The sequence below is a fragment of the Phyllostomus hastatus genome, unplaced genomic scaffold (assembly GCF_019186645.2).
Source record: "Phyllostomus hastatus isolate PE091 unplaced genomic scaffold, TTU_PhHast_1.1 phas_contig_210, whole genome shotgun sequence".
Lineage (NCBI taxonomy): Eukaryota > Metazoa > Chordata > Mammalia > Chiroptera > Phyllostomidae > Phyllostomus > Phyllostomus hastatus.
In genome coordinates this window covers 1,540,404-1,567,659 of record NW_025333737.1, presented here as the reverse complement: position 1 = coordinate 1,567,659, position 27,256 = coordinate 1,540,404, and the positions used below count along the sequence as shown (strand labels likewise).

The 27,256-nt window shown below is 53.7% G+C and overlaps 1 protein-coding gene across 6 annotated transcripts in view; it reads left to right on the top strand.

Moving 5' to 3' along the window:
* Nucleotides 1–27,256, top strand: part of RPH3AL (rabphilin 3A like (without C2 domains)) — a 140,073-nt gene that overhangs the window by 83,491 nt on the left and 29,326 nt on the right. For 5 of the 6 annotated variants that reach the window (XM_045835786.1, XM_045835790.1, XM_045835789.1 and 2 more), the window contains exon 5: nt 3,077–3,163. The exons of the other annotated variant lie outside the window; for it this stretch is intronic. In XM_045835786.1, coding sequence (XP_045691742.1) covers nt 3,077–3,163 — 87 coding nt within the window. The remainder of the gene's footprint in view (nt 1–3,076; nt 3,164–27,256) is intronic. 6 annotated transcript variants of the gene reach the window in all.

Here is a 27,256-nt window from a genome sequence, read left to right as displayed (position 1 = left end):
GGCAGTGCAGGGCAGCACGAGGTAGAGGCCCCAGGAGGACCACGCTCTAAGTGATCCAGGGTTGACACAGGAGAGGATGAGCCCATTTCTAGGGCTCCCCATGTGTAGAAGCAAAAGAAGGGTCACTCTCCCGGTCAGGGGCCATGTCCTCCCCAAATCCCTACGCTGCAGCCCCAGCTCCAGTGTGATGGCATTTGGGGGTGAGGCCTTTGGGAGGCAGCTAGGCCTCATGAGGCCATGGGGGTGGGTACCCACGCCGGGGTTGGTGCCCTGGTAAGAGCAGGAGGAGACCAGAGCTCTCCCTTCGCCCTGTGAGGGTGCAACGAGAAGGGGCGAACGTAAAGGGCCCTCACCAAGACCCTGACGGCACTGGCACCCCCATCGAAGTCCCAGCCTCCGGGACTGGGAGATGGGTGTCTGTTGTTTAGGCCCCCTGGTGTGTGGGGTTTTGTTGTAACAGCCCAAGCTCACTAAGACAGGGGCAGAAGCCACACACACACCCACCTTTGCTCAATGTGCAGGGCGGGGAGGCCCCAGAGTGGGAGGGAGGCTGTGGGGACGCCACTGGGCCTGAGCGCCCTGCCTGCGGCTGGAAACCCCTCTCCGGAGACGAGCATTTTTTAATATTTTATTTATTTATTTTTGGAGAAAGGGGAAGGGAGGAAGAAAGAGGAGAGAAACCTTGATGTTTTCAAGAGATACCTCAATCGATTACCTCTCACACGCCCCCTACTAGGGACCTGGCCCACAACCCAAGCATGTGCCCTGACTGGGAATCGAACCATCGACCTTTCAGTTCGCAGACCAGCACTCAATCCACACCAGCCAGGGCTGCCCATTCATTTGAGAGCCATCAGCCACACTCGCAGGCATATGAACCAGCTCCTTGAAGAGCCATGGGCACCAGCCTGACACCAGGCCTGGGAGAGCTTTATCCAGCTCTCCTGAGGTCCGGAAGAAAGGAGCCTCCCACATCCCGATGGTCCCTAACTAGCAGCAGGACCTCAGGCAGTCTTTAACCTCTCTGAGCTTCAGTTTCCTCATCTGTACAGTGGAGATCCTAACTCCCGATCCTTCCTCCTTTGTTGCCTGGCACAGACAGTTGCTTGGGAAAGGGTAGCCACTGGTCTCCTGTTCTCTCCTTATTCCCAGCACCACTGTCTCACAGGGAGGGGGCAGAGCACTCTGTGTTTGGAGAGTGAGCTGTCAGCAAACCCTGTAAGCACGTAGAAAACTTCCTAGGAAAATCTCACCCCTTTTCACATGTGCACTAGTCACTTATCCCGGGTAGTGGGAATTAGCAGGGAAACCGGGCACCTGGCTTCTCACCACCCTCCTCTCTCTACCCCTGGGAGGAGAGGCCTGTGTGTGCTTCTTGAGGCCCACCTTATGGGCTCATGGGGGCCCTGCCCCAGAGGTAGAAGGGTTGGGGGCAAGCGTCGTGAGGAGTGTGAAGTGGCAGCTCCAGTGGAGAAGAGAGAATCTCCAGACCAGGCCAGGGATTGTGGCTTGGGGCCCTGGGGGCTGGGCTGCCGCGCCCCCCGGAGAGGCTAAGCCCCGGGCTGGCACGAAGGCAGCCGGCCCCTCCCGTTACTGAGGGACAGCAGCATGGCAGTGAGCACCCTGGACAGGGGACCCTCCCAACATGTGCTGCACCTCGGGAGACCCAAGCCAGGACCCTCGTGGGAGCTGGGAAGGGGCCCCAACTGTGACAGCAATGGACTGACTGTCTTGCTGGCCCAGGGAGCTGAGGGCTTGGAGAAGATGACATTTTATTTGGAGAAACAGAAGGAAAGTGACATTTCTCATACCTGAGTATTGGACGGTGGCAAATGCATACGCCCCGAGGATGTATCAGAGCTTGCCTTCCGCCGAGAGCGGGCTGCCACCTGCGGCGCTGGGCTCAGCTGCCCAGTCAGGCAGTGACGACAGGCTCTGGGAAGCCAAGTCGGTGACATTTCCCTCTCCGTGGAGAGGTGTGCCTCTTGCTCAGTTGGCAGCCTGCAGAAAGGACAAGCAATAGATCCAGCCTCCCTCGGTGGAGGGGCCAGGTGGGGGGCAGGAGAGAACCCCCAGCCTGCAGGAACTGGCAGCTTCCCCATGGTAGAAAGGTGGATTAGCCCTGTGTGACAGTCCTCAGAGGAGGGCCTGCTGTCACCGAGTCGAACTCCCCCCGTTAGCCGGGAGCACGTCTCAGCCCCACCCAGGCCCCTACCTTCTGGCGCATTTCATCTGGCCTTTCCCAGCACCGTGTGCTGCCGGGCATTTGGGGGAAACCAAGTACATATTTAGAAGTTACGAGCTTCAGCAGCACTGCAGAAGGAAAACCACTGCAGACACTGGGTTCTGGCTCCTTATGGGTCCGAAGAAATTTTATGATGGCTTGAGAGTCACACCTGAGGTGAACTTGCTGGGCGAACTTGGCAAATTCTCACCCTGCTCTGAGCCCCAGATTCCCCACCCGTAAAATGGGCCTAAGGCTTGTGTAGGAGGACTCCTGGGATCACCTGGTGAAGGGACTTGGCGTGAAGTGAGACCTTGAGCTGTCACTGGTATTTCTCACCGTATCTTCCCCTCACCTGGTCAGACATGTGTGTGGTGAGGTTTCCGCGTGTTTATACATGGATGTGTGTTTTCTTTGTTGAATAACATCACCTCCTGCCCACATTGCCGGGAATGGACACGCTCTGCCGTGTACGGGGCACGTCGTATTCTGCTGTGTGTGCTCCAGTCTCCCGCTGGGACGGGCGTTTGGGTGCTTTCCAGTTCTCTGCTGCTGAACAGGATGCAGCTGTGGAGATCAGCAAGCTTGTTTTTGCTGTGCTCCTGCGGAACGTACTTGTAGGGGCGAGTCTGTACCGTGGCAATCCCTGGGCGGGCACATCCATTGTGCCCCGAAGCTACCCATGGACTTTGGATGACCCGTGCCCTTTGGGTTGTCTGTACCCTTCTGGCCTGAAGCAAAAGCCGTCCCCTCGGAATGCAGCACAGGGCACCTCGCTTACAGTGTTCCCAGCCCCTCAGCGGAGAAGGAAGCCGCTGAAGTGTTCACCCTCCTGTGTCCTCTCTCTTGTAGAAAGTCTGCACCAAATGTGGGATCGAGGCCTCCCCTGGCCAGAAGCGGCCCCTGTGGCTGTGTAAGATCTGCAGTGAGCAGAGAGAGGTAGGGTGCCCAGGGCGACCGGGCGGGGGGCCTGGGGCCGGGTCTGAGCCCACCTCATGTGGGGAAGTTCATGGTTGGGCATGGGGGGGACTCCTCTGGAAGTCAAGGAGGACCTCTCGGGGCGGCCAGGGAGAAGAGTGGGAGGGGTCAGCTGCTGGCTTGCTTGTTTTCAGGGTGCAGGGGTGGCAGTGGGCCCCGGCTCTGCTGTGCCTGGGCTCTGGCTTCAGTGGGAAGCCCTTCACACTGAGTGGAGGTCATGTGGCATTGGGAGGGGCATCTGTTGTTATAGCAGCAGTAATGGCCACCCCAGGTCGAACGTTTATTATGAGCCTGGCACTGTGCTCAGTTATTTACATGTATGAATTCATTCCATCCTTTCACAGCCCCTGTGTGGCTGCTATTATTATCCCTTTCTACTGACGGGAAGTGGAGACTCATGGGCACCGAGCTGGATGGTGTGGGAGCTGGAAATAAATGCAGCCGTGGTGGGCTGCGATGCTGCCCCCTTCCCACCGAAGTCCCTTCTGGTGCTCAGGCTCTGTGGTTCTAGTTCTGACCCCTTTCTAGGGCAAGAAATGGGGGCTCAGTGAGGCAGTAGCCGGTGGGGGGGCTCGAACCTGAGTCTCCTAACCCCGAACCCAGGGCTTCCCTCACTGACGCTTCCCCCAGCATCCGTGGTGGGCCGAACCAGAGCAGGACGTCGGCAGGCTGCTTCTGGGGAGGGTCTGATGCAGGGGTGGGGGGCCAGAGCGAGCCCGGCAGAGGGGACGTGCCCCTGATTTTCCAGATGTGGGTTTTTTCTTTATTATCTTGCTTGGCGCTTGGTTTGAGCTTTTCATCTGAGGGTCCAGACAACGCCTTCAGTGATGGGACCTTCTCAGCCAGGCTGTCCTTGAACGTGGCTGTGCTGCCCTCCCCTGTCTCCACGGCTGGGAACCCAGTTGGACACCTTGCAGGGCCTCTCAGTCCATCCTCCGTGGCTCCCAACCGCGCTTGTTCATTCCTTTGTCTTTCTGGGCTGCTTTCTGGGCGAATGGTTCGGTGCAGTCTTCCAGCTCACCAAGTCTCTGGGCCACCTCCCAGCCATTGGTGGTGTTGATTACCTTTCTTAGCATCGGCTTTTCTCGGGTGTTTTGGGGTTTGGGTCTGCATGGTCATCTTGAATAGGATCAGTTTCCCCCCCTTTCTCTGCCGGCTCATCACCTCCACCCAGGCCCACCTGGGCACCCCCCACCACCACCCCAGCACAGAGCCAGGTGACTCTGGGTAATGAGGAGCCGTGTGGCCGTGGCGATAATGGGCCCAGAGCCCTGGCTGCTGCTGCTTCCACAGCGTGCACACTCTTGGTGTGCACACTCTCAGGTAAGCTCTAGTTGGGGGGGCAGGTGAGGGATCTCTGCACTTATCAGCCTCTTTCACCAGGGGGGAGACCTCTTCACCAGCCCCCATTTTCAGTGACTCTGGCTCTGGTCCCCCACCTGCCCAGCACACACCCAATCCCTGTGCCCTGGACCACCAAGCCCCCAGGTGCCTCCACCTGCTTCAGAACCCAGAGCTCCACAGGCTGCGCCTTCGCAGCTCCTCAAAAGAGTAGATATTTGGAGTTTCTCGCCTACTGAGATATATGCCCTGTTTTTAAACACAGATAAGTTTACCTGTTGTGTTTAGAACGGTTTCTTCTGTCACTGCTGTGTGTTCAGAACAGGAAAGCTCAACACGTGAACTCACATCCTGTCTTGCCAGGAGGTCCCTGATCGCTCGCCCCGAAGTGGAGATGCCAATCTCTGTTTCTTAGAGAAGCTGTAAGAGTTCGGGAAGGCTGGGAAATGTACAGAGCGCCCATATGGCACCGCATAGTTACGCTGTCAATGTTAGGGGCCTCCCTCTGTCCCCCAGGCAGAAGTGCCCCCTTTGAACCTGAGGTCCTCCTGGTCTTCCAGGGTCCCCATTTAAGATGCCAATATTGATGAGAGAGGAAATTTCTCAAAACGGTATCTTGTGGGATACCATGGGATAACGGTATCTCGTGGGACACCTTAGCCGGATGAAGTCACAGCTGAGCTGTTAGAGGACAGAGAAGAAGGCGCTGTCATGGAAGAGAAGGTGGATGCAGGGAAAGACGAATGTGGCGGGCTGGTGACCCAGTGGGGGGCCGCAGAGGCAGGGTCCCTGTCCATCCCCGCCACGAGCTACCCTGGTGTCCTTGATGGTCCTGAGATGCCACCCGCAGGGCCCACCACCAGCCCATCCTAATCTCCGGGGCACTGCGGTGCCCAGAAAAACCTGAAATAGCTGAGGGTGAATTTTCTTCTCTTTGCTAAGGCAGAAAAGATTAGGCTGTGCATTTTGCTATCAGTTTGTCCTTGCATTTCCACAGTCCAGTTAACTGAGCAAGACGAAGGATGCCACATCCGGCTCTGCAGGACCCGGCTGGCTGTGGATGTTCAGTAGGCGTGGATGGACTGTAAAATGTGCGTGCCCACGAGCCTGGGTGCCCGTGGGTGCTGCACCCAGGTGCTGCCTTTTCCAGCCTGCTGTGGGGGTGGGAGAGTGACAGCCTAATTGGTTTCCTAATGCCTTTTTTTCCTTAGGAAGATATCTAATCACAGCAGAGAAATAGCTAAATAGAAAGAGCATTTAAAATGTCACTCTAAGTGCCACATAGATAGCTGGTCTGAATCTGTGATAAAAGTGAGGAGCTCCGCCCTGGCTGGGGTGGCGCAGGGGCTGGGGTGGCGCAGGGGCTGGAGCGCCGGCCGGGAGCCAAGGCCGTGCCCACTGGATCCCAGTCAGGAACCGAACCGGGCTGCCTGCCGCCGCCCCCTCCCCCCAGCTTTGGGGGCATGCGAGGGGTAACTGGTTGATGTTTCTCTCTCACACCGGATGTTCTTCTTCCTCTCTTTCTCCCTCTCTTTCCCTCTCTCCAAAAATAAATAAACAAAATCTTAAAAAGTGAGGAGTTCTGTCCTGCCGTAGAAGCCACATCCCAAAGGAAGAACTTAAGTTTTCTGATGGAGGCTGGTGTACCGCTCTGCCCAGACACTCTCATCTTCCTTTCTTCTGGATGCTTCACTTCCATGACCTCTGGCCTTTAAATACTTTTTAATTCCGGAGTGAGATGAGCCCTGGCTCCACGTCCCTGGGCTGTCAGTGTAGCTTCGCTGGCTGTCCTGCGTGCCGCAGCAGGGCGGCGGTGTGGGTGGTGGCCCTCTGCTCTCGGGGGCTGACAGCGATGCAGGTGTCCACACAGGCACTGGGCACACGTTTCCTGGGCATCTTCCATGGGCGGGCGGGCGAGACAGCTCTTCTGGTGGGAGGGAGACCGCAAGCACAGTAAAGTCAGTGCTGCTGTGTCTCAGGTGGTCACAGAGTGCTCGGGACGAAGGCAGGAACGGGTGCTGGGAACAGTGGGGGCAGCTGTTACTTTCTGTGGGGGGTCAGGGAAGGGTTTCCTGATCAAATGATATTTGAGCAGAGCTTGAAGCATATCGTGTGGCTGTAGGCATGGAAAGCATTTTAAATGGAGGGCATAGTGAGTGCAAAGGCCCTGAGGCAGGCGTGTGCTCCATAGTTTTGAGGAATAGCCAGGAGACCAGTGTGGCTGGCTGTAGTCGGGGTGGGGACAGGAGGTCGGAGACGCGGCAGGGGGTCAGAGCGTGCTGGGCCTCATGGACCATTGTCAGGACTGGCTTCTACTCTGAGGGAAGTGGGGAGCCTTTGAGGGTCGAAGTGGGGGACACACATGACCTTCACCCTCGTTTTAAAGGCTGCTCTGGCTGCTGCGCTGAGAATAAACCGTGGACTATAATGTCAGAGTCAGTATTATGATATTTTATCTTATTTAATATTGCCCCAGATATTTAAGTCCTTGACTATTGTTTCCTTAGGAGTTTTCATTTTAAAAAAATATTAGATACATTTTACCCTTTTCTGATTATAAAGTTAATATGGATTGTTGACATTTATAATGTGTAAAGTAATATACACCCCAAATATCCATAATCTTACCATGTAATCACTGTTAACATTTTGGCACATTTACTTCCGATCTTCTGGTTTTTCCTTTATATTGTTGAACCCATGCTTTACAATTAGCATATATAACTAGTTCTCAGTGTGATCAATAACTCCCTGTAAACATTCTGCCATATGGACATTCTGCTAACTTAAGACGTCTGTTTCCTTTTCCCCTCTCACGAATAACTGCACTATCTGTCTGCATGCGTAGCTTCTTGGCCACATTTTAGATGACATCAGAATGGATCCTTAGAAGGGAAAAATAAACATCAGTGTCTATATCCCCTCCTTTCTTATAGACACTTGAGTGATTACTATGGATTTATCTCACAACAGGCTGACATGTGATTTTAATCCTTTTAAATAAGACACCCTGGCTGGTGTGGCTCAGTGGATGGAGTGAGGGCTGCAGACCAAAGGGTCGCCAGTTCGATTCCCAGTCAGGGCACATGCCTGGGTTTCGGGCCAGGTCCCCAGTGGGGGCCATGCGAGAGGCAGCCACACATTGATGTTTCTCTCCCTCTGTTCTTCCCTCCTTTCCCCTCTCTCTAAAAATAAATAAATAAAATCTTTAAAAAATAAATAAAAAACAGTAAGAGCACATCGATGTATGTTTTCTCTGTCTTTGCTATGTGATAATAACTGCAGCCTTTATACAAAGAAGACAACTCAACCGATAATACAATTGGCCATAGTCATCCCCACTGGGACTCCTGTGGGTTTGCCCCCCTGTCCGCTCACCACGTGGGAAAGGGCCACCAGGAGGGAGAGGCAGCCGGTGGGGCATCAGCACCCAGAAGCTAGAGATGATAGTGAAGCCGTGAAAGAGATGTAAACAAGGTTTTAAAGTTAATTAAAAGGGATAAGAGAAGGAATAGAAACCAAATTCAACAAACAGGACCTTTGAAAAAAGAATGAGCACATTTGGAAAAGAAACAAATGAACCGTTTTCATCTCTGAAAATGAATGTCGTTAATGAATTTTAAAACTCAGTTGTACTGTACCTCAGTAATTTTAGAACAGTAAACCATGTCATTCCCATTAACAGGCACAGCTATTTCCTCGTCATTTGCATCTTGTGATGATTGGGTGTTTGTTTGTTTGATGTTTCATCATTGGTTGGCTCTCCCAGCACCGGTCCCTGACTTCCACTGTCCCGGAGGTCACGGATGTGCTGATTCTGTGACCACACCAAACTACGTTCTTCCCCCGGTTAGCCGCTCGCCTCTTCTCAGCTCGCTGCTCTCATGAGCATTCATTTTCCCGGCTGCCCGCCCCACCTCATCCCCACTCCTTCCGTGGGCAGGTACGGTCTTTAGACCCGTCCCTGGATCCCTGGCCGGTACATTAATAAACTCTGAGGTGGGTTCAAGGTGTAAAGGAACGGGACGGGGAATGAAACGTCCTCAGCAGCTGGTCCACGGGCGCGTGGGCACACCCGGAGAGCCCCGAGAAGGGGAAGTGTGCACCTGGACGACGGTTCCCAGTTCCCAGTTCCGAGGGTGCGGCAGAGGCAGCAGGTCGGGGAAGCCCGCGAGGTCCAGGCTGAGAGGAGGAGGAGGCAGGGTGGCAGGGTCCAGTGCCTAACGCCGCCGCCGTTTTCCAGGCGGGAACAGAGACGGGGGAGGAGTCGCAGGCCAGGCCTCCGCTTTGATTCCCTTTGCGTAACCTGGCCCGGACGGGGGACTGTGTGTGTGCAAAAGCAGGTGTACAGTTGCGAGTACAGGAAACATGGTTTATTCCTGTATTGTTATTAATCATTGTATGATTTCCCATACAAACAGCTGTAAACCTACTTTGCCCCCATACGTATGGAAATTAAGATTTCCGTCTTGCTCTGCCTAGGTTGTTTTCATTGATCTTTGCATAGAACAAACATATTTGGATGCTTGATTCAGGAAAGCTTTTTAATTATGCTTTTGTTTACTACTTTGTTCCTGAGTATTCCCATTTCTTCCCTTGGGAGTACGTTTGATTTGCAGATGGCGTTTCCACTCTGTCTTCTGTGTCCATCCTCGTCTTCCGCCTGGTCACTTTCAACTCCTTGATCCTAAAGCTCCTTTCCCGCCTCACTGATTCCTTTCTTTCTTTTTTTTTTTTTTTTTGCCTGACTTGGGTGGTTCCCCATGCTTTGTCTGGAGTGCGTGCATTTACGCCTTGTCGGGTGCTGTGAGCGCCACGGACCCAGGGTTGACCAGGGGCAGCACACACACCTCTCACCACCCCTTCCTTTGCCCAAGATCTTACCTGGGATGCTCTGCTGCACAGGGGAGCACCTGTGACTGTCCCGTGACCTGGCCCCTGGCCCTTAGAACTAGGGTGGACATGGAAGTGTGCAGCCTCTGGTTTATTCCGTTTCCTTGGTTCTCCCTGCCTCCCACCACTGAGCTGCCCTGGAAGTGATGCCCCTTCCCAGAGGCAGCGCCTTGTTCCAGCTCCTTCCCACTGCTGCCTGTTCTTTTCTGTTACCCTTATTTACCCCAAGGATAAAGACAGGGTTGGAGGAGGAAGGACAAACTCCTGTGTGGCACCAGAAACCGACAGGTCTGCCATGCCAGGAAGGCTGGCCAGGAAGGGGCTCGAAACCTGCACCCTGGTCCCTGCCAGGCAGGCGGGGCCCGGGTGGGCAGGGAGGGACGCCCCTTGTGCCCAGCCCACTTGCCTGTGTCGGAGGCGAGACTGCCTGCCGGTGGACGTGGGATCCCTCCTGTGCCGGTGTTTGCGTGCCCTTTCTTCCCGCACTTTCACAGCATGTTTGTGCGAGGTTGGGGGTGGGGCCTGGGGAGGGCTGCATCAGGGTTCTCCAGAAACTCATTTCACTTGCAGTTTAATCTTTAACCCCATTCATTAAAAAAACAAAGTGACTCATTTAAAGTTACACTGTAATCAGTGGGAAAGTTAATTGGAACGTAGATTCCCCAGGATTCTTGAAAGCATTCCTCCAGCCTTTCTAAAAGGTATCTTTGAAGTAAGAAGGCTTCTCAGAGAACGCAGGCATTCTCTGAGGGGGGTGCGCTAGAAAGGGGCGAAGGCCAATTCGTAAGTATCTGCAGGCTGATGAATACAATTAGATCGCAGTTCCCTGTTCGGCAGAGGCTCCGCCTCCGCAAGCCCACTGGCATCCAGAGGCCTGCACTCACTCCAGCATTCGCGGTGTTTCCTGCAGTGCTTTGCATATCAAAGGGGCTCAGGAAGCGTTTGTTGACTGAAAGATGTTTGCAAAAAAGGAGAGCTGGTTCCCTGTTCAGATCACCTTAGTCTCTCTTCCCAGCAGGGTGCTTTTGATTTCCCTAAAGCCTTATCACAGAATGCCCTGGCTGGGGTCTCACCGCTGCTGTCTGCAGTCCTGCCTCCTGGCCCCTCTCTCTTGCTCGTTGATGAACTGTGAGACCAGTTTGTGAAGTAGGGAAGTGGCTTCGTGTGGGGATCTTTAAATCGTCTCCAACCTGCCTGGCCTGGAGCATGACCAGTGGCCCAGTTAGGGCCCCCGGGGAGTCCACTGTGGCTCAGGCCTGCAGGAGGCCCGGAGAAGCAGGGGTGCCGTCCCTCCCAGCCAGCGCCCGTGGGAAGCAGCCCTGCCAGCCAAGCCCAGCATCCCTGTGGCACCTGCCTCTCTGGCGGGCAGCCTGGGCTCAGTGCAGGCTGCCATCTGCTTCCCCACGCTGGTTTTCTCCTGGTCCTGCTGTTACTTGCAGTTTGGATTTTTGCTGCAAACAGCTTTACCAGAGGGTCCCCTCCCTTGGCCCGAGAGCGCAGTCAAGGATGGGGGGCCAGCACTCGGGTGGGCGGGTGGGTGGCTGCCTGAGCTCCTTGCCATCTGTGTCTAGCTCATTCTGGGTTGCTGTCACGGCGTCCCTAGCAGCCCCGGATGGTCACACTTCCTCAGTGCGTTGGTCACTCCCACGCACCTCGGCTCTGCCAGGCAGACCCACTATCGGTGCAGGCTCCCGGCCTCCCACACACGTGGAAGCAGCAGAAGAAAGAGACTCCTGGGGCCAGCCAGTCCCCCCTCCTCCCAGTGGGGCAGGGCCGTCTCCTGCCCCTCCTGCCCCACGTCTGGGGTGCCTACTTGGGCCTGTGGACGTGCATTGGAGAAAGAACTTTCTTCCTTTCTGAGATGCTGTCAAGTCCAAGAGGGAACTTTCTCACTACTCTGACTCTGACCTACCAGCGAGCCAGCTGACCTAGCCACGCACACCAGGAGGACCCCGTCTGGCATTGAGTACTGGACATTCACTGAGCCCCCACTACGGGCCAGGCAGTGACTGTGTGGCTTCCTTCCTCGCCAGAATCCAGTGAGGTATTGCCCCCAGGCAACAGATGGGGAAACTGAGGCTTAGAGAAAGGTCACTTGCCCAAAGACACCAGGTTAATAATTGATGGAGCCAAAGGTATGTTTGCCTCCTAAATACCTTCTCACAACTCTCTTTTCATTCATTCATTCATTCATTCATTCATTCACATAAGAGTTACTGAGTACTTACTGTGTGCACGGCACTGTTTCAGGCCCTTGGAAAACTGCAGTGAACAAAACAGCCAAATGCCTCTGCCTTGAGTTTGAATTCCAGCAGCGGCTGCGGTGGGAGAGAGGGAACAGACAATAAACAACCAAACTAACAGACGAGCAAAGAATATAGCATGTTAGGTGCTGAGTGGGAAGTAGAAGGAGTAGAACCAGGAGACAGATCAGGTGGGCTGGGCGGAGGCCGGGTGGAGAGGGAGGCTGCGGTGTCAAAGGTCAGCCGGTGGCCGTGTCACACGTCACACCCACGAAGAGGGCTCCTACGTGAGGAGCAGAAAATAACAAGCGCTGGTGAGGACTGAGGGGATCCAAACCCTTGTACATGGCTGGCGGGAGTGAGAAGCAGTGCGGCCACAGCATGCAGTGTGGAAAACAGCACAGCAGTTCCTCCAGAAAGGAGTGATCTAGCAATTCTGCTTCTGGGTAAATGCCCTAAAGAACTGGAAAGAGGGACTGAGACAGACATTTGGCCGCCCCTGTTCACTGCAGCATTACTCCCAAAAGCCCAAAGGTGGGAGCAACCCAAGTGTCCACTGTCGGGCGACTGGACAGACAAAACACAATATATATGGATCATCCCTATTGTGCAGCCTTAACAAGGGAGACGACTCTAACACAGGCTACAACATGGGTGAGCCTTGAGGACACTGTGCAAAGTGAAATAAGCCCGTCACAAAAAAGGCAAATGCCGTACGATTCCACTTACGTGGGGTCCCTGAGCAGTCACGTTCATGGAGACAGGAAGTGGACCGGTGAGTGCCGGGGACGGATGGGGAGTTGAGAATGAAGAGTTACTGTTTAATGGGCACAGGGTGTCGGTTTGGGGAGATGAAGAGGGTCACAGTAGCGCATCAGTGTGAAAGTATAGTGTCCCCGGAATGTATACAAAAAATGGCTAGCAGGCTAAATTTTGTGTTATGTATATTTTACCACCATTTAAAAGGGGGAGGGGCTACTGGCCAGGGGAGCTCCCTGTGAGAAGGTGAGATGTGAGGAGTAGCAGGGAGGCCAGTGGTTCTTCGGGGACGGAGCGGCCCAGGGTGGGGTCCTGGGTTCCCAAGGCAGGCATGGGAGGGGTGGGTCGGTCCCAGGACGCTTGTCGGCCATGGAGAGATGGGTTGTGGGTTGAGGTGTCCAATACAAAGGCCCTCGGCCCAGACCTTGTAGTGTTTGGCTGTCACACACTGCCCCGCCCTTACTCAGCCACCCCGGTGGGTGCTCAGCAGGCTGTGTGACCAACCTTAAGAATAATAACAAGGCGCAGCCCTGGCTGGTGTGGCTCAGTGGATTGAGCACTGGCCTGCGAACCAGTGGGTCACTGGTTCGATTCCCAGTCAGGGCACATGCCTGGGCTGCAGGCCAGGTCGCCAGTAGGTGGTGCCCAAGAGGCAACCACACATTGATGTTTCTCTCCCTCTTTCTCCTTCCCCACCCCTCTGTCTAAAAATTAAAAAAAAGAAGAACTGCGGAGCGGCTTCCCTGCCCCTGTGGGTGGGGTGGTGTTACAGCATCCTGACACCACAACCCAGCTCGCCTTCCCCACCCCCACCCCACTCCCTCCCTGTTAGGGCCCCACAGCCTGTTTTACCTGCTCAGACACCCTCCCGTCCGTGCCCCTCGGGAAATGGGCAAAAAGCTAGAGAGAAAACATCTGAATCTGATTGTTTTCTTGCATTAATTGGAATAAAGTATTGCATCATCAGATCTTCCTGCTCGGGTTTTTGGTTTTTGGCAGATGCCCGGTGACATTGGCTGGCACAGTTTTGCCCCTCCCCCTAGCCAGCTGTCTGGAAGTTGGAGGCTGGGGAGTAGAGTGTGGCTCCATCCTTCAGGAAGTATTTAAGCTCCTAGGTCACAGGTGGCAAACACAAGGCCCGTGGGCTGAATCCAGCCCTCCACCTTATTTTATCTGGTCCTGCACCTTGTTTCTACCCCAAGGTAGCACCAAGCTCTCGCTTAACTGTTAAGGAGTAGTTACATTTACAGAGTCCTAAAATTACGTTTGGCCCTTTGAAGGCAACCTCGAGGCTGATGTGGCCCCAGTGAAAATGAGTTTGACACCCCTGTCCTAGGTAGTGCCCAGTCCTGGAAAAACCCGCCGATCCCTTCTCCTAAGGAAATAACTATGGTGATAGGAAATTCCTCCGTGAAAAAAGGAAGCAGAAGAGAACTGGTATTGCGTGGGATCATCCCCTGGTATGGAGAGGTTTGGGGCTCTTTGTCCCCACTTTCTAGCCGAACGGAAGCTCTGGGACCTTAAGTGACAAGTCCCCGGTGGCACAGCAGAGCTGAGGTTTGACTCTGGGCTGTGGGACAGGCTCTTGCCACTAGACCAGATTCCTCCTCCTGCTTTCCACCAAGCCTGTGCCCACCCCCTTCAGGAGGGAATAAGCCCTCAGCCTTCCTCTTGCAGGCTGGCCTGGCAGCTGGAGAAGATGGGACAGACGAGGCGGCCCCTCCGCCTGTCTCCCTTCAGTCACCGAAGCAGGTCCCTGCCCCACTTCTCTTGGTCCCGACTCAGTACGTTGCTATGTGCCAGACGGGCTCACGCACCCACCGCCGAAGCCCAGCCTGGCCCTGACTGTCGTCTAGTGCGTCTCTGAACCTGGCTTTGGCTCCCAGCACCTGGCGGTTGTCCCCTTGACCCATGAACTCTGCCTGCTGCTTCCAACCCTGCAGTGACTGGAGGGTTGCGCTGTGGCGACAGCCAGCTCTGGATGCTCGCTGTGTGCAGACCAAATCAGAGAGGCCCATTCCGTGGGAGTCTGGCTGGTTCATCTCCACATGGCGCCTGTCACTTCTGACGCGTGACGCTCTTCCTCGCACCCCACTGCTAGCTGCACCCTAAAGGACTTCTCACATCCTCCCCAGGACACATGAGCAAGGGTGCACGTGGCAGCAGCTTTTATAAGAGCAAAATACTGCAAGTAACCCAGATGCCCTTTCGCAGTGGGACGGGCAGGTGGACTGCGGCTGTGAAACACCACACGGCAGTGAGAGAGCTGCAGCTGAACCATCAAAGGAGAACTAAACACACAACGAGCAAAAGAAAAAACAAGTCACCGAAGAATACACGATGATTCAAACGCACAATGTTCGAAAACAGGCAGTAATAAATATGTTATTTAGAAGCGCACACACAAGTAGTCTTTTAAAATAGAAAGAAAACCTGGCTGGCGTAGCTCAGTGGATTGAGCTCGGGCTGCGAACCAAAGTGTCGCAGGTTCAATTCCCAGTCAGGGCACATGCCTGGGTTGCAGGCCACTGCCCCTAGCAACCGCACATTGATGTTTCCCCCTCTCTCTCTCTTTCTCCCTCCCTTCCCTCTCTAAAAATAAATAAATCTTTAAAAAAATAGAAAGAAAGCACAAGATTGCTTTGCACGAGAGGGTGGGTTCCTCTCAGATTCGGTGATACTCCGTTTTGTTATGCGTTCACAGGTGTTTGTTTGAGTATGGTTCTTTGAAAGGTGCTTTGTTTCCACACACTTGCGTGTGCACACTGGGTCTACAGGCACATGCCCAAAGATGACAGGAGACCACTGAAGTCAGACCCCCAAAAAGCCTGACTCAGTGAAGTGGAGAAAAACCCTTTAAAACTCCCCAGAAGGGAAGAGGAAAACCCAAAGAGCTGAAAACGATAGAGCCCGTGATGCATGTGGAAGAGATAGAAAGCAATGGAACCTCAGGATCAGAGGTTTTCCCCACGGAGGAGCAAGGCCACCTGGAAATGGAGCGATAATCAGATCCCTAACTAAGGAAAGCATCTCCGATTCGAGACTCCCCCTGGCTCGGCCCCCTAGCCCAGCCCAGTCGGGTCAGCGCAGAAATGGGTTCACGTTGGCCTTGGAACATGTTTCTGAGACTGTGTTTAAACATAGGATGTTTGTTGTTCTGGGAATTGAATCAAAATCAGAAAGCTCTTCTGAAAAGACCTGGCTGGGCACAGTCGGCCCGTCCAATTTTCTGATCCAGCGCCGTTCATTTCCTGCGCACGGCCCGCTCCATCTGGGAACGGAGGCTGGCCTCGCGGCCAAAGTCCGCGCCAGCACGTTCGCCCTCTCTGATGTGCTGGAGCAGGAAGAGCGCTGATATTGGGGATTCAAAGGGATTTCATGCTGCATGCAAATGAAGACGGAGAGGAGGCATGCAGGCAACATCAACAAAGCAAGTGAATTAAGACCAGGAATGAGGGCATCCTTAGCCTGCATGGATTTGTGGCACATGCAAGACCACTCTGGATGAAGGGAGAGGACAGCAGGAGGGACCAGAGGCTCCTTGGTAATGCAAGGAGGTGGTGGGGGGGCGACACTCCGGGCACAGACCCTGAGCTCGGACAATGAGGAAGGGGTGAGGCCAGCATTGGAGGCGGGCCTGCCCCTCTTGCCCCTCCCAGAGGTTCTCCCTGGCCCAGGGCACACAGCCCTCCCCCCGCCCCCCCCACCCGCCATGGAGAGACGTCATCGACTGTCACCTCCCTCTGAAGACGGCACAGGCTGCTCAGTGGTACCTGTGCAGAGGCGGCGCAGGATCCAGCCCTTCCACAGGGGTCAACAGAGACCAAAGCACTCCCTCTGGTTCTAAAACAGTCTAGCCGAAGTGTTTAAATTATCAGTCAAGAAAACAGCACTCGCAGAGTATTTTTCTTCTCACTGCATTTTTTCCTTTCCACTGTGATGGCAATTGCCAGCCTGCCAGGCTGACCTGCTTGCCTGAAAACCCACTTGAAATGAAGAGGGAGTTCGCTCAGGCCCTGCCGAGGGCTCATGCTCATGCTCTCGGACTGAGTGCGGAGCTGCCCTGGGGGTTGGAGGAAGGGGCCCTGTGCACTCTGCCTCTGCTGGGGCTTCGTTTCCTGCCAGTCCCCTGACTGGGACACCCCCCCCCCCCCAGGTTTTAAAGTGTTGTCCATTAAAATGCAAACACACAAGTGCTCCTGGGAGGGGTCTCACTTCGATTTCCACTACCACTTGGGTTCTGAGGTAGCACTTGAGAAGGGGTTAGTGGAGAGTCACAACCCCATGGGGTGGATGGGGAGCCCTGCCCCGCCCCAGTGCCCTGTGCTTCTCTAAGCCCTTGGTCGGCTAGGGATTGTTTGCCGGCGCCAGACACCGTGGACAGGGAACCCAGCCCTGAACGGAGCAGCCCAGAGAGCAGAGCTCTTTGGTGGCAGAGGAGAACAGAGCCACGGACTTCAGGCCTCTGTGGATTCGTGCCACGGGCCCACCCACCTACCAGAACATTTGCTCTTTCTCTAGCCCAGTCTTGACACAGGATGGGGCTGAGTGAATGTCGTTTAAATGAATGAATGTCTTTTCACGAACTCCCTCTTCAGAAGTCGTTGGTAAGCTTCATCTTTCTGAAGGAGGGGAAGCAAGCTCTGAGGGAAGGTGGCTGTGCTAAACTCAATTCCACCAGAAGAAAAAAAAAAAGCAAGAATGAGGAAAAAACTAGAACAAAATAGCAGGGTGGGGAGGGGCAGGGAAGGAGGGAAAGAAAAAAAAAGAAACCCATTAGAAAATCAAGTATTTCAAGTACAATAAACCTTTTTTCTAGTTTTAATTCTGCTAGTTGTCTCATGTATATATATATATATATATAATTTTAAATTTTTGAAACCAATATTTGTCTATCACATTGTAATAGATACTGTTTCTGCCTAGTCCCTTGCCTTTAAGGATGAGGAACCCAGCCTTGACTGGTGTGGCTCAGTAGATTGAGTGCCAGCCTGTGAACCAAAGGGTCGTCAGTTCGATTCCCAGTCAGGGCACATGCCTGGGTTGCAGGCTGGGTCCCCAGTAGTGGATACTCGAGAGGCAACCATACATTGATGTTTCTCTCCCTCTCTCCTTCCCTTCCCCTCTCTCTAAAAATAAATAAAATCTTAAAAATAAAAAAGAAAAGAATGAGGAACCCAATGCTTCCCCCCACCCCAGCCACTTCTTACTTTTCCTTGAGACAATCTGGACTTTGGGGTCAGATTATTATTATTAACTGGTTATTTTGTATCTTTTTTTAAGCATCACTTCTTTCACATTTTCACTACTTTGTAGTTGTATTTACATTAGCTATTTAGACTGCATTCTGTCTTTAATGCAGTTCATTGCTTACCTAATTTTCTGGTACCGTGAGTCCCCCATTCTGGAGCTTTTTATTTTAATTCATCTGTTGATCAACTCAACTATACTTTTGAGCAATTTTTTTAGGAAGACCAGGTGCACCCCTGTTTTCTGCTGTTGCTGGTCCCCAGACCCTTCCTGGGGTAAGAATCACAGCCATGTTGCAGACCACAGGGCAGGTGGCAGTGCCCTCCTAGGCGTTTGGGGGGCAGGTCCTTCCTGGGCTGCCTCCAGCCTTGCGACCTGCCTCCTGCCCCACCGGATGAACATGCAGCTGCATCCCTGCCCCAGCGACGCACATGGTGGGAATTCTGAGTCTCCGTCTGACCTGAGTAGGGTAGCAGGTAATGCAGCACTCTGTCAGAACTGCAAGGTAGGATGGCCCCAGGCTGGTCTGAGCAGCAGACAGTATTTCTGAGTCAGAATTGTACTAAAATCAGATGTGTTTGTTGCCTTAGCACATCGCGTGTCTCGTTCCTTGCTGGGTATCAGCTTGTCGTCCTTTGCTGTAATCATGGCTTCTCACACTCAGCTTGTCACCACGGAAACCGGGTCAGAGGGTACCGCCCAGCAGTCTGAGAGCAGCAGCCCTTCGCACCAACAGACCGACAGCACGGCAGGAGGGGCCCCTCCTGCTTTTCCAGGGACCCAGCTCTGCCTGGCTCAATGCTGGGAAGCCCTGGTCCCCTTTGAAAAACTGTCCAGCTTTTTCCCATTGTCAAAACTCCAACCCTGGGGGTTGGGTGAGTACAGTGACATCTGAGGGGGAGTTTATTTTTCTTTGGGTCAGAAATTTCAGTGGCGTGAACTCGTGCTGCATTCTCGAGCTCACCATAATTTGACTAAGTCTTTTCCTATCTTGCTCCACTACAGAAAGAAAATTTAATGGCTGATTTCTTTCCTTTTCCTGAGCTACCAGCTGTGAGCGGGGGAGAAAAGAAGCCATATACTAATCCTGATTAGCTGGTGGGTGGGAGGGGCCCCTGCATTGCAGGCCTTACAGGCCAGGTAACTGAGTAACCACACAGGATGGTCTGATCACAAATTCCAGCTGGGCAGGTCATAGTGGGTAGTCACATCCCGGGCCTGTAGCTTCTTAGCAAAAATCAGTCTTTTTAAAAAAAAAATTTTATTTATTTATTTTAGACAGAGGGGAAGGGAGGTTAGAAAGAGAGGGAGAGAAGCATCAATGTGTGGTTGCCTCTCACATGCCCCCTACTGGAGATCTGGCCTGCAACCCAGGCATGTGCCCTGACTGGGAATCGAACCAGTGACCCTGTGGTTCACAGGCTGGCACTCAGTCCACTGAGCCACACCAGCCAGGGCCTAGCAAAGGTTAGTCTTATGTGAGCCCTGCCAGTTGTTCTTAGGCATCCAGGATAACATTCCTTTGAAATGTCAGGGTACCCTCATCACACCAAAGCTGGAGCCCCCAGAGTCCCTCACTGTTACTTTGCTCCCCCGAATATGAGCTCTGTGCACTGTAAATGTTCATTATTGATGGCCCTGTGCCCACCCATGTGAACGTGTTTCTCCGTTTTGCTTTGTCTCCATCCCCAGAGACTTCCCTGCTTCACTTTCTGCCGCCTCCCTAATCTACCGCCCGTGGACTTCAGGCACTTTCCTTGTGTTTTCTCCTCTGACGAATGGGAACCAAAGAGACAAACACTGAATCTAAAAAAACACAGAACACTTTGTTTCCAGGTCAGTTCTAAGAGCTGACTACCGATAAATAGCATTTACGTTTGCAAGCCTGGGCGTGCCTGTGTGTGAGGGTCAGGGGGCGGCCCGGAGCTGCCGCCTGGGCTCCAGTCCTCTGCTCTGCCCCGTGTGCCCTGAGTTTCCCCTGCATCCACTCTCCTAACCTCAAAAGTAGAGGCGATGGTGGTGTCTGTCTCAGGGCTTGTGCGAGAGTTCAATAAGGTACATGTAACATTTTTGGAATGGTACTTGATGCCTACAAAGTGCTCAATACTTATTAGGGATTAATTTTGTTATTATGTTGTAAACATCAAACACCTCAAGGTCAAATGGTATGTGAGGATCGCATTTTGCTAACCTCCTTGACCCCGGAGCACACAGAGGAAAGTGTCCCTCGCATCATGGTCAGATGTAACCCTGTTTAACCCCTTGTTTCTTGGAGCCACGTCACGTTTTAGTTCACCCAGTACTGGGGCCGTGACTCTCTGGTGTGGTTTGTGGTTTTCCCTGGAGCATTTTACTGTCCTTTTTCCTCATTGATCAAAGCGTGACGGAACCATACGTCCTTCTACACAGCTTCTTCATCTTGCCTTCCCCCGCGCAGAGCCTTCCCTTTTCCAGTCCATCGGACCCTCTCCCGGCTCTAGCCTGCGCTGATTCCTAACAGCTGCTTTCCTGGGATTTCCCTTCGACTCGCCTCCCGAGCTGCAGACACCGTTTGTGGGAGCCCCTGTCTTCCTCTCTCTTGTGTTTTCACCTGGATTTTGCTGGAGCTCATCCTTAAGTAATTTCTTAAAAAGGGAAGTGCAAGGGCAGCTTGGAGACATGCAAGTCTAGGCATCTCCACTCTGCCCTGGGGTGTGATGCACAGTGTGACTGACAGGTTCTAGGCGCAGAGTTGTTTAGCATCCCAGAATGGCTGGTGAGAAGTCTGATGCCGTTCTGGGTTTCCTTGTAGGAGACCTGTTTTCTCTTTCTGGATGCTTCTAGGATCTTCTTTTTATATTTATAACTAATTTTACGAATATATGTCTATCGCTTTTTACTTCTTGTTTTTCCTGCCTTATATATACTATAAACCTTTTCACCTGAAGACTCGCCCCCCTCAGCTCCAGGAGTTGTTCTTCTGCTGCTCTCCCTGTCTGGGAAGCCTGTCGTTGGGGGTCTGCCCCCCAGGCCGAGCATCTGCGGGTCTCATTTCTTTCACGTTTCTCTGTTTCTTCATCTTTATGTTCCACATCCCAGACTTCCTCGTTTCTGTCTTCCATGCTTTAGCTCACATTTTCACACTCCTGCGTGGTATTTGTAATTTCTGGGACCCTTTGGTTACCCTCCCATCGTTCCTTCTTCACAGCATCTCGTATTTGACGAATGGCTGCATATTTTAGGCCCCTGAAGTTAACTTGCCTGCTGTACTCCATTAAGTAGCAACCTATCTGATTACTTCTTTCTCTGGAAGTGTCTGAACAGGGCAGATGTCCTGCCAGCAGTGTGGAGGCTTAAACAGCTTAAAACAACAACCTTTATCTGCCCACTACTCTGCAGCTGCGGCTGGACTCCAGGGGACCGGCCAGGGGCTGGCTGCTGGCCGGGGTGTCTTCCTTCCTTTCGTGTGGCCTCCCCTCCTCCGGGACCCTGCATGAGGCTGTCTCGCCTGATGGCAGCGGTGTTCCAAGTGTCTAGGCCACTGGCTGCCAGGTCAGCGGTCACATGTTACTTCTGCCACATTCTGTTGGCCAAAGCAAGTCATAAGCCTAGACCAGATTCAAGGTCCTGGAGAAATAGACTCCACCTCTTGATGGGAGGAGAGGAAAATCATTTGGGGCCGTGTTTAATCTACTAAAACTTCCCAAGCAGCTGCTCCCAGCGTCCTATTCAACGCAGGCTGCCAGGACAGACTACCTGTAGGGAGGAGAGGCTTAAACAACTGGAGTTTATTTCTCACAGTTCTGGAACCTGGAAGTCCCAGATCAAGGTGCTGCAGATTGGGTTCCTGCTGAGAGCTCCCTTCCTGCCTTGCACTTGGCCGCTGTCCCCTTGCGTCCACACACATGGGAGAAGAGCAAGCTCTTTAGTGTCTCTCCTTATAAGGCCATGAATCCCATCATGGGGCCCCACCCTCATGACCTCATGACCTCAGCTAAACCTGATGTGTCCCACAGGCCTCAGCTCCAAACATTGTCACATTGGGGGTTCGGATGTCAACGTATGAACTTTGGGGTGAGGCACGATTCAGTCCACAGCCGTCTCTGAGAGCCAGGGCTGCTCTTAGGTAAACTGAGTTGCTTAAAGCCTTGAAATTTGGGCATGTTTGGGAGTCCCTGCTGACACTTGTTCAATGCCCAGAACATGTAGGCATGTGCTGGGCATCCCGGGGGGCTCATGGGGCCTTTGATCTGGTGCAGGAAAGAAACAGACATGAAAGTAGGCAAGCATGACAGTGTATGTGTGTGCATTGGGAGACCTGGAAGCTTCTGGATTAAAATAGGCTGAACTTCCTTATCCCAGTGTAGAGAAGAGAAACAACAGCACGTACAAAGGCCTGGAGGGAAGAGACAGCACAGTCAGGGACTGGGAGCGGCTGTGTCTGGCTGATCCAGAGGGGCAGGAGGAGGTGGGAGATGAGGCCAAGGGAGGGGGTGCCTGGCAGAGCTCTTAGGGTCTTACTGGCCATGCTTCAGAGTTTAGAGTTCCTGGGAGGCCAGCGCTCTCGCTCTCTCTCTCTCTCTGCACCTCTACCTCTACCTCTGTCTGTGTTCAGGTAAGGCAGTAGGGAGGGCCATGCTGCCTCTCTGCCAAGGTGGGTTAACCCTTTAAGAGGCCCTTTTTATTTTATTTTATTTTTATTTTATCATTGATGCTATTACAGATGTCCTGCATTCTCTGATTTGCCCACCTCCACCCAGTCCCCACCCCCGCCTTTACCACATTGCTGTCCATGCCCACGGGCTGCATACATGCATGTATGTCTTAGGCTAATCCCTTCCAGTCCCCCACCCCCTCCCCTCTGGGATCTGTTAGTCTGCTCCATGTGTCCATGCCTCTGGTTGTATTTTGCTCGTTAGCTTCCACATATGAGTCAGATCATGTGGTACTTGTCTTTCTCTGACTGGCTTATTTCACTTAGCGTAATGTTCTCACAGTTCATCCATGCTGTCACAAAGGGTAAGAGTTCCTTAACGTACCACATCTTTTTCTTCCACTCATCTGCTGATCTTGGCTGTTGCAAATAACACCGCTGTGAACACAGGGGAGTGATATTTGATTGGTGCTTCAGGACTCTTAGGATATGTTCCCTGAAGTGAGATCGCTGGGTCAACGGCAGTTCCATTTTTAGTTTCCTGAGGAAACTCCCTACTGCTTCCCACAGTGCCTGCCCTGTCTGCATTCCCGCCAACAGTGCGCTCGGCTCCCTTTTGTCTCCCTCCTCGCCAGCACTGCTGTTTGCTGCTTTTTTGGTGACCAAAGTGAGAGCAAGAAGACCCTCTACAACAGGCCATTTCCCGAGGCCTTTCAAGACGGGCCCAGCCTGGAGCCTGTCAGGCGGAGAGAACGTGGTCTCCCTGAAGACCCCACCTTCTGTCCCCTGGGGACAGGTCTCTGCTTCACCTTCTTCACTTGGTCAGTCAGTCAGTCGGTCAGCAACACCCCTGCCAGGGGCTCCTCGCTGCGTCCCGGGAGATGGGGGATGGTGCCGACACTGCCCAGCCCTTGAAGAGCTCACAGCTCCGGGCTGGGGGAAGCACTAGACCCGCAGTACCGGGTGGCCTCCGGGAGCTCAGCAGAGGCGCTCGGTTCTGCACAAGGTGGCACGGGAGGCTTCCTGGGGGAATGTCACTGCTGGATGGAGCCGAGGATGAAGGGCACCCCAGGTAGAAGGAGCAGCATGTGCAGAGGCCACAAACTGTCCCCCTGCTCAGACCAGTGGGGTGATGGGTGGAGAGCCTGGACCCCTCCCCTGAGCCCCTGAGGGTGCAGTCCTAATTGCATGGGAGGGGCAGAGCCGGTAACACTCACAAGGGGAGGAGCACTAGGCAGGGACAAGGTCGGCACCTCCCTCCTCCTCCCCATCCTCCCCAGGGGCTGGTCCCCTAGGCCTCCCCTTCTTTCCAATAGGGCCCGGCAATTACCATCTTCTCCAGCCACAGCCACTTAGGAAATGCCAGTGATTAGCGATTGTTATCATGGTAATTAAAATTCCCTGGGAACAGCTTGGCTAATAGCCATCAGTATCTGCAGTCAGGTTGGCGTGAGCTGAAACCAGAATGAAGACCTGCAAGCAGAGCACAGAGCGGTGCTGCGGGGAGATGCAGCCCCATTGGCCGCCCCAGGCAGGTGCCATGGCAGCTGCGAGGGTCTTTTCTCACGAAATGGCATTTTCAAGGCTGGCTGCTTTGCTGGCCTTATCACAGCAAACCACGCGTGGAGAGCAGACTGGGGCTTTGCAGAGTCGCACAGCTTCTTCCAGTGGTGAACCTTTTCTGATCTGTGGCCCCAGATAGGGTGGGGTGGGGGTTAATTCCTATGAAGGGCTTTTCCTGCCACTGTGCTGGGGGACGGGCCAGGATACAGGGAGCAGAAACCACGTGATTAAAAGCTGCTGCTGTGCATTTTGTAGGGCAGGGGTGGGCATCGAGGCAGAGAAGGCCAGGGGTGCGCTCAGATTGGCACCTAGGGGAGAGAAGTGGCTGCTCGGAACTCGGCCCAGCTGGGATCTCTCACTCCTCGCCTCACCAGTCCTGCTCTCTGTGGGGCAGGCGTTCCCCAAAACACCGACAGTGTGCTTTAGCACCTCCACCCAGGTGTGCCCTCCGTACCAGGTGGTGCACCTGCGTCCGCTCCTCGAGCTGGTGCAGGATCGCTGGCCAGTCTGGCCTGGTCAGGTCTCTGCCGCGGCAATGGCATCAGGCCCTCCCCTGGACACAGCGCTAACCCGAAGGAAGCAGACAGGGCCCAGGCCCCATTACAGGGACTCAGAGAATAACTGACCAGTCCCCTGGGCCCTGGGGACACAATGCAGGCCTGGCAGACCCCTGGGGGCATTGCCTCTGCTGAGCGTAAATATCGGGGCAAATTGTATGAAATTGACAGGGGGCTTATAGGTCAAAAGTGGTTGAATAGCATTAAAAACATTGAATATCAGCAGTTTCATGCAATTCAACCTAATAGTTTAAATCCTGTTCTCTTTATCGTGTTTTCCAAAACCACTTGGCTGATCAGTGTTTTTTAAGTAGGGGGGAGGTGTGGGTTGAAGATGGGTCGTTGCAACCAGAGGTGAGACTGATGGTGTGCCCCCCCCCCCACTGAAAGGTACCAGGTTGGGCCGGGGCAGCGGGGACTGTGGGTCGCACTGGTGCTGGAAGAGGGACTGGGAGCATGCAGCTGCCTCGTGCTGTGGAGTTCATGGTCAGGGAGGTTCACTGGAGCTTGCTCTGCACTGGCATGCCCGGCTGGGTACTTCCTCTTTATCCTTCTTTTAATCTGAGACAGTAAATCCATTTGATTAATTACACGCACTTGGGTGAAGCCCTCAGGCCACTTCCCCAGGAAGGCGGCGGACGTTATGGATCAGGACACGTTCCAGGGAACACCCCACACAGCCAGTGTGCCGTTCAGCCGTGTTCACGGAGCACCTGCTGCGTCAGGACTGTGCGGGGAGCTCGAAGGCACAGCGGTGAGCAGAGCGCCCTGACCCTCCCTCCCGGCTGGGAGGCCCTAGAGGGACAGACAGATAAACATGGAAGGACCAGACCAAAGGTGGAAGCTGCCCAAGTGTCGCATGAATGGATAAACGAAATGTGATACAACAGGCAAGGGAATATTATTCAGTCTGAAAGAGGAAGGAAAAATTCTGATACATGATGCAACATGGATAAACCTGGAGAACACTGTGCTAAGTGAAAGAAGCCACATACTGTATATGTGTCAGAAAGACAGATACTGTACGATTCCACTCATGTGCGGAAACAAGGGCAGTCACATTCACAGAGACAGAAAGTAGAAGGGTGGTCCCAGGGGCTGTGGGGAGCGGGGAATGGGAGTTGTTTAATGAGCAGGAATTTAAGTTTTATAAGATAAAAAGACTTCTGAAGATGGGCTACTCAACAACGTGAATGTACTTTACACTACTGAACTGCGCATTGAGAAATGATGAAGATGGTAAATTTCATGTTATGTGTATTTCAACACAATTGAACGTATTTTTAAAAGTTATTTTTAGAGAGAGGAGAAGGAAGGGAGAGAGAGAGGGAGGGGAACATAGATTGGCTGCCTCTTGCACACACTCTGACTGGGGATCGAACCCACAACCCAGGCATGTGCTCGGATGAGGGATCGAACTGGCGACCTTTTGCTTTACGGATGATGCCCAACCCACTGAGCCACACCAGCCAGGGCACACATGAACATTTTTTAATTGAAGGCAAAGAAGAAGCACGCACACTCACGAGCTGGTGTGACAGTCCCAGCTCCGCAGGAAACGCTCAGAGGCAGTGACCCGCAGGCTCTCTGAGCGCTCACGGTGTGCTTGGCCCGGCGGCCTCCCCAGACGCTGCTCAGCCGTGTGTTTTGGTCCCTCCTGATGAAAGCCACACAAGAATGAAGAGTGAGCCTCATCTCTGAGTCTCCCTCAGGGTTGTCCCATCCACTCTGGCAAGGCACAAGGGGAGTGTGCCCCAGGGGTGGCAGTGGGGTCCCCACCCTGCCCCTGCAGCACCTCACCCTGGGGACCTCAGGGCCTGACAAGGCCACCCCCAAGCCCACCACCCCATGGGTGTTGCCCTGGAGCAGGCCCCCCAGACCAGACCCCGGGTCCCACCAGGAAGTACAGTGCAGCAGGCACTTAGCACCCCAATGGGGATTCGACTTTCTCCTCTGGGGGAGAAAATACATCACCATCTAAACGTGCACATGTCCCTTGTCCTGGCAATTCCACCCCCAGAATGTTTCCTCAGGCGATGACGGACCCCCGCCTGATGACGCGTGTGCAAAGTGGTGGCCGCAGCGCTGCTGATAGAGTGAAAAATGGGCAGCAGTGTGACTGTCCCTCAGCATGGGACCAGTTTAATTAAGCGTGATCCAAACCACGGAGCCATGAGAGCGTGAGGCTGGAGACCGTTACCGATGAGCACAGGAGAGCTGCTCGGATGCAGAGCTAAGTGGGGGCAGAAACCATTTGCCTCCGCAGCACAGGTGGCAACACGGGGCCCGCCAGACGAACCCGGCCCTCCACCCTGTTCTGTCCGGCCCGGCACCTCGTTTCTGCCCGGCGGCAGTGCCAAGCTCCTTGCCCCTAGTTAAGGGGTGGTTACATTTACACAATCCTAAAATGACACTCGGCCCCTTGAAGGCAACCTCGAGGCTGATGTGGCCCCCCAGTGACAATGAGTTGGTGTCTACATGATGCTGTTCTTCTTTAAAACAAAAATGCATCTATGCCCAGAAAATTCACAGCATCGTGTTAAACAGGCCCCCATCTGTGTGGTAATGTTATGAGTGACCTAAAGTTTCTCCCTTTTACTTCTTTGTTATTGTCCTGATTTTATCACTTACGTATGTATGTCTCACCTCAGGAAGGAAAAAGAGGAACCGTTTCCATGGCAGGGGTGGGGAGTCAGTGTGGTGCGGGGTCCACAGCCAACCCCGGCCCCGCCGGTCACACGTGGCTCTCAGGGGCTTGCCTCATGTGGTCCCTGCCGCCCCCCAGGAAGCCCAGCCCATGCTGGGGGCAGGAGGC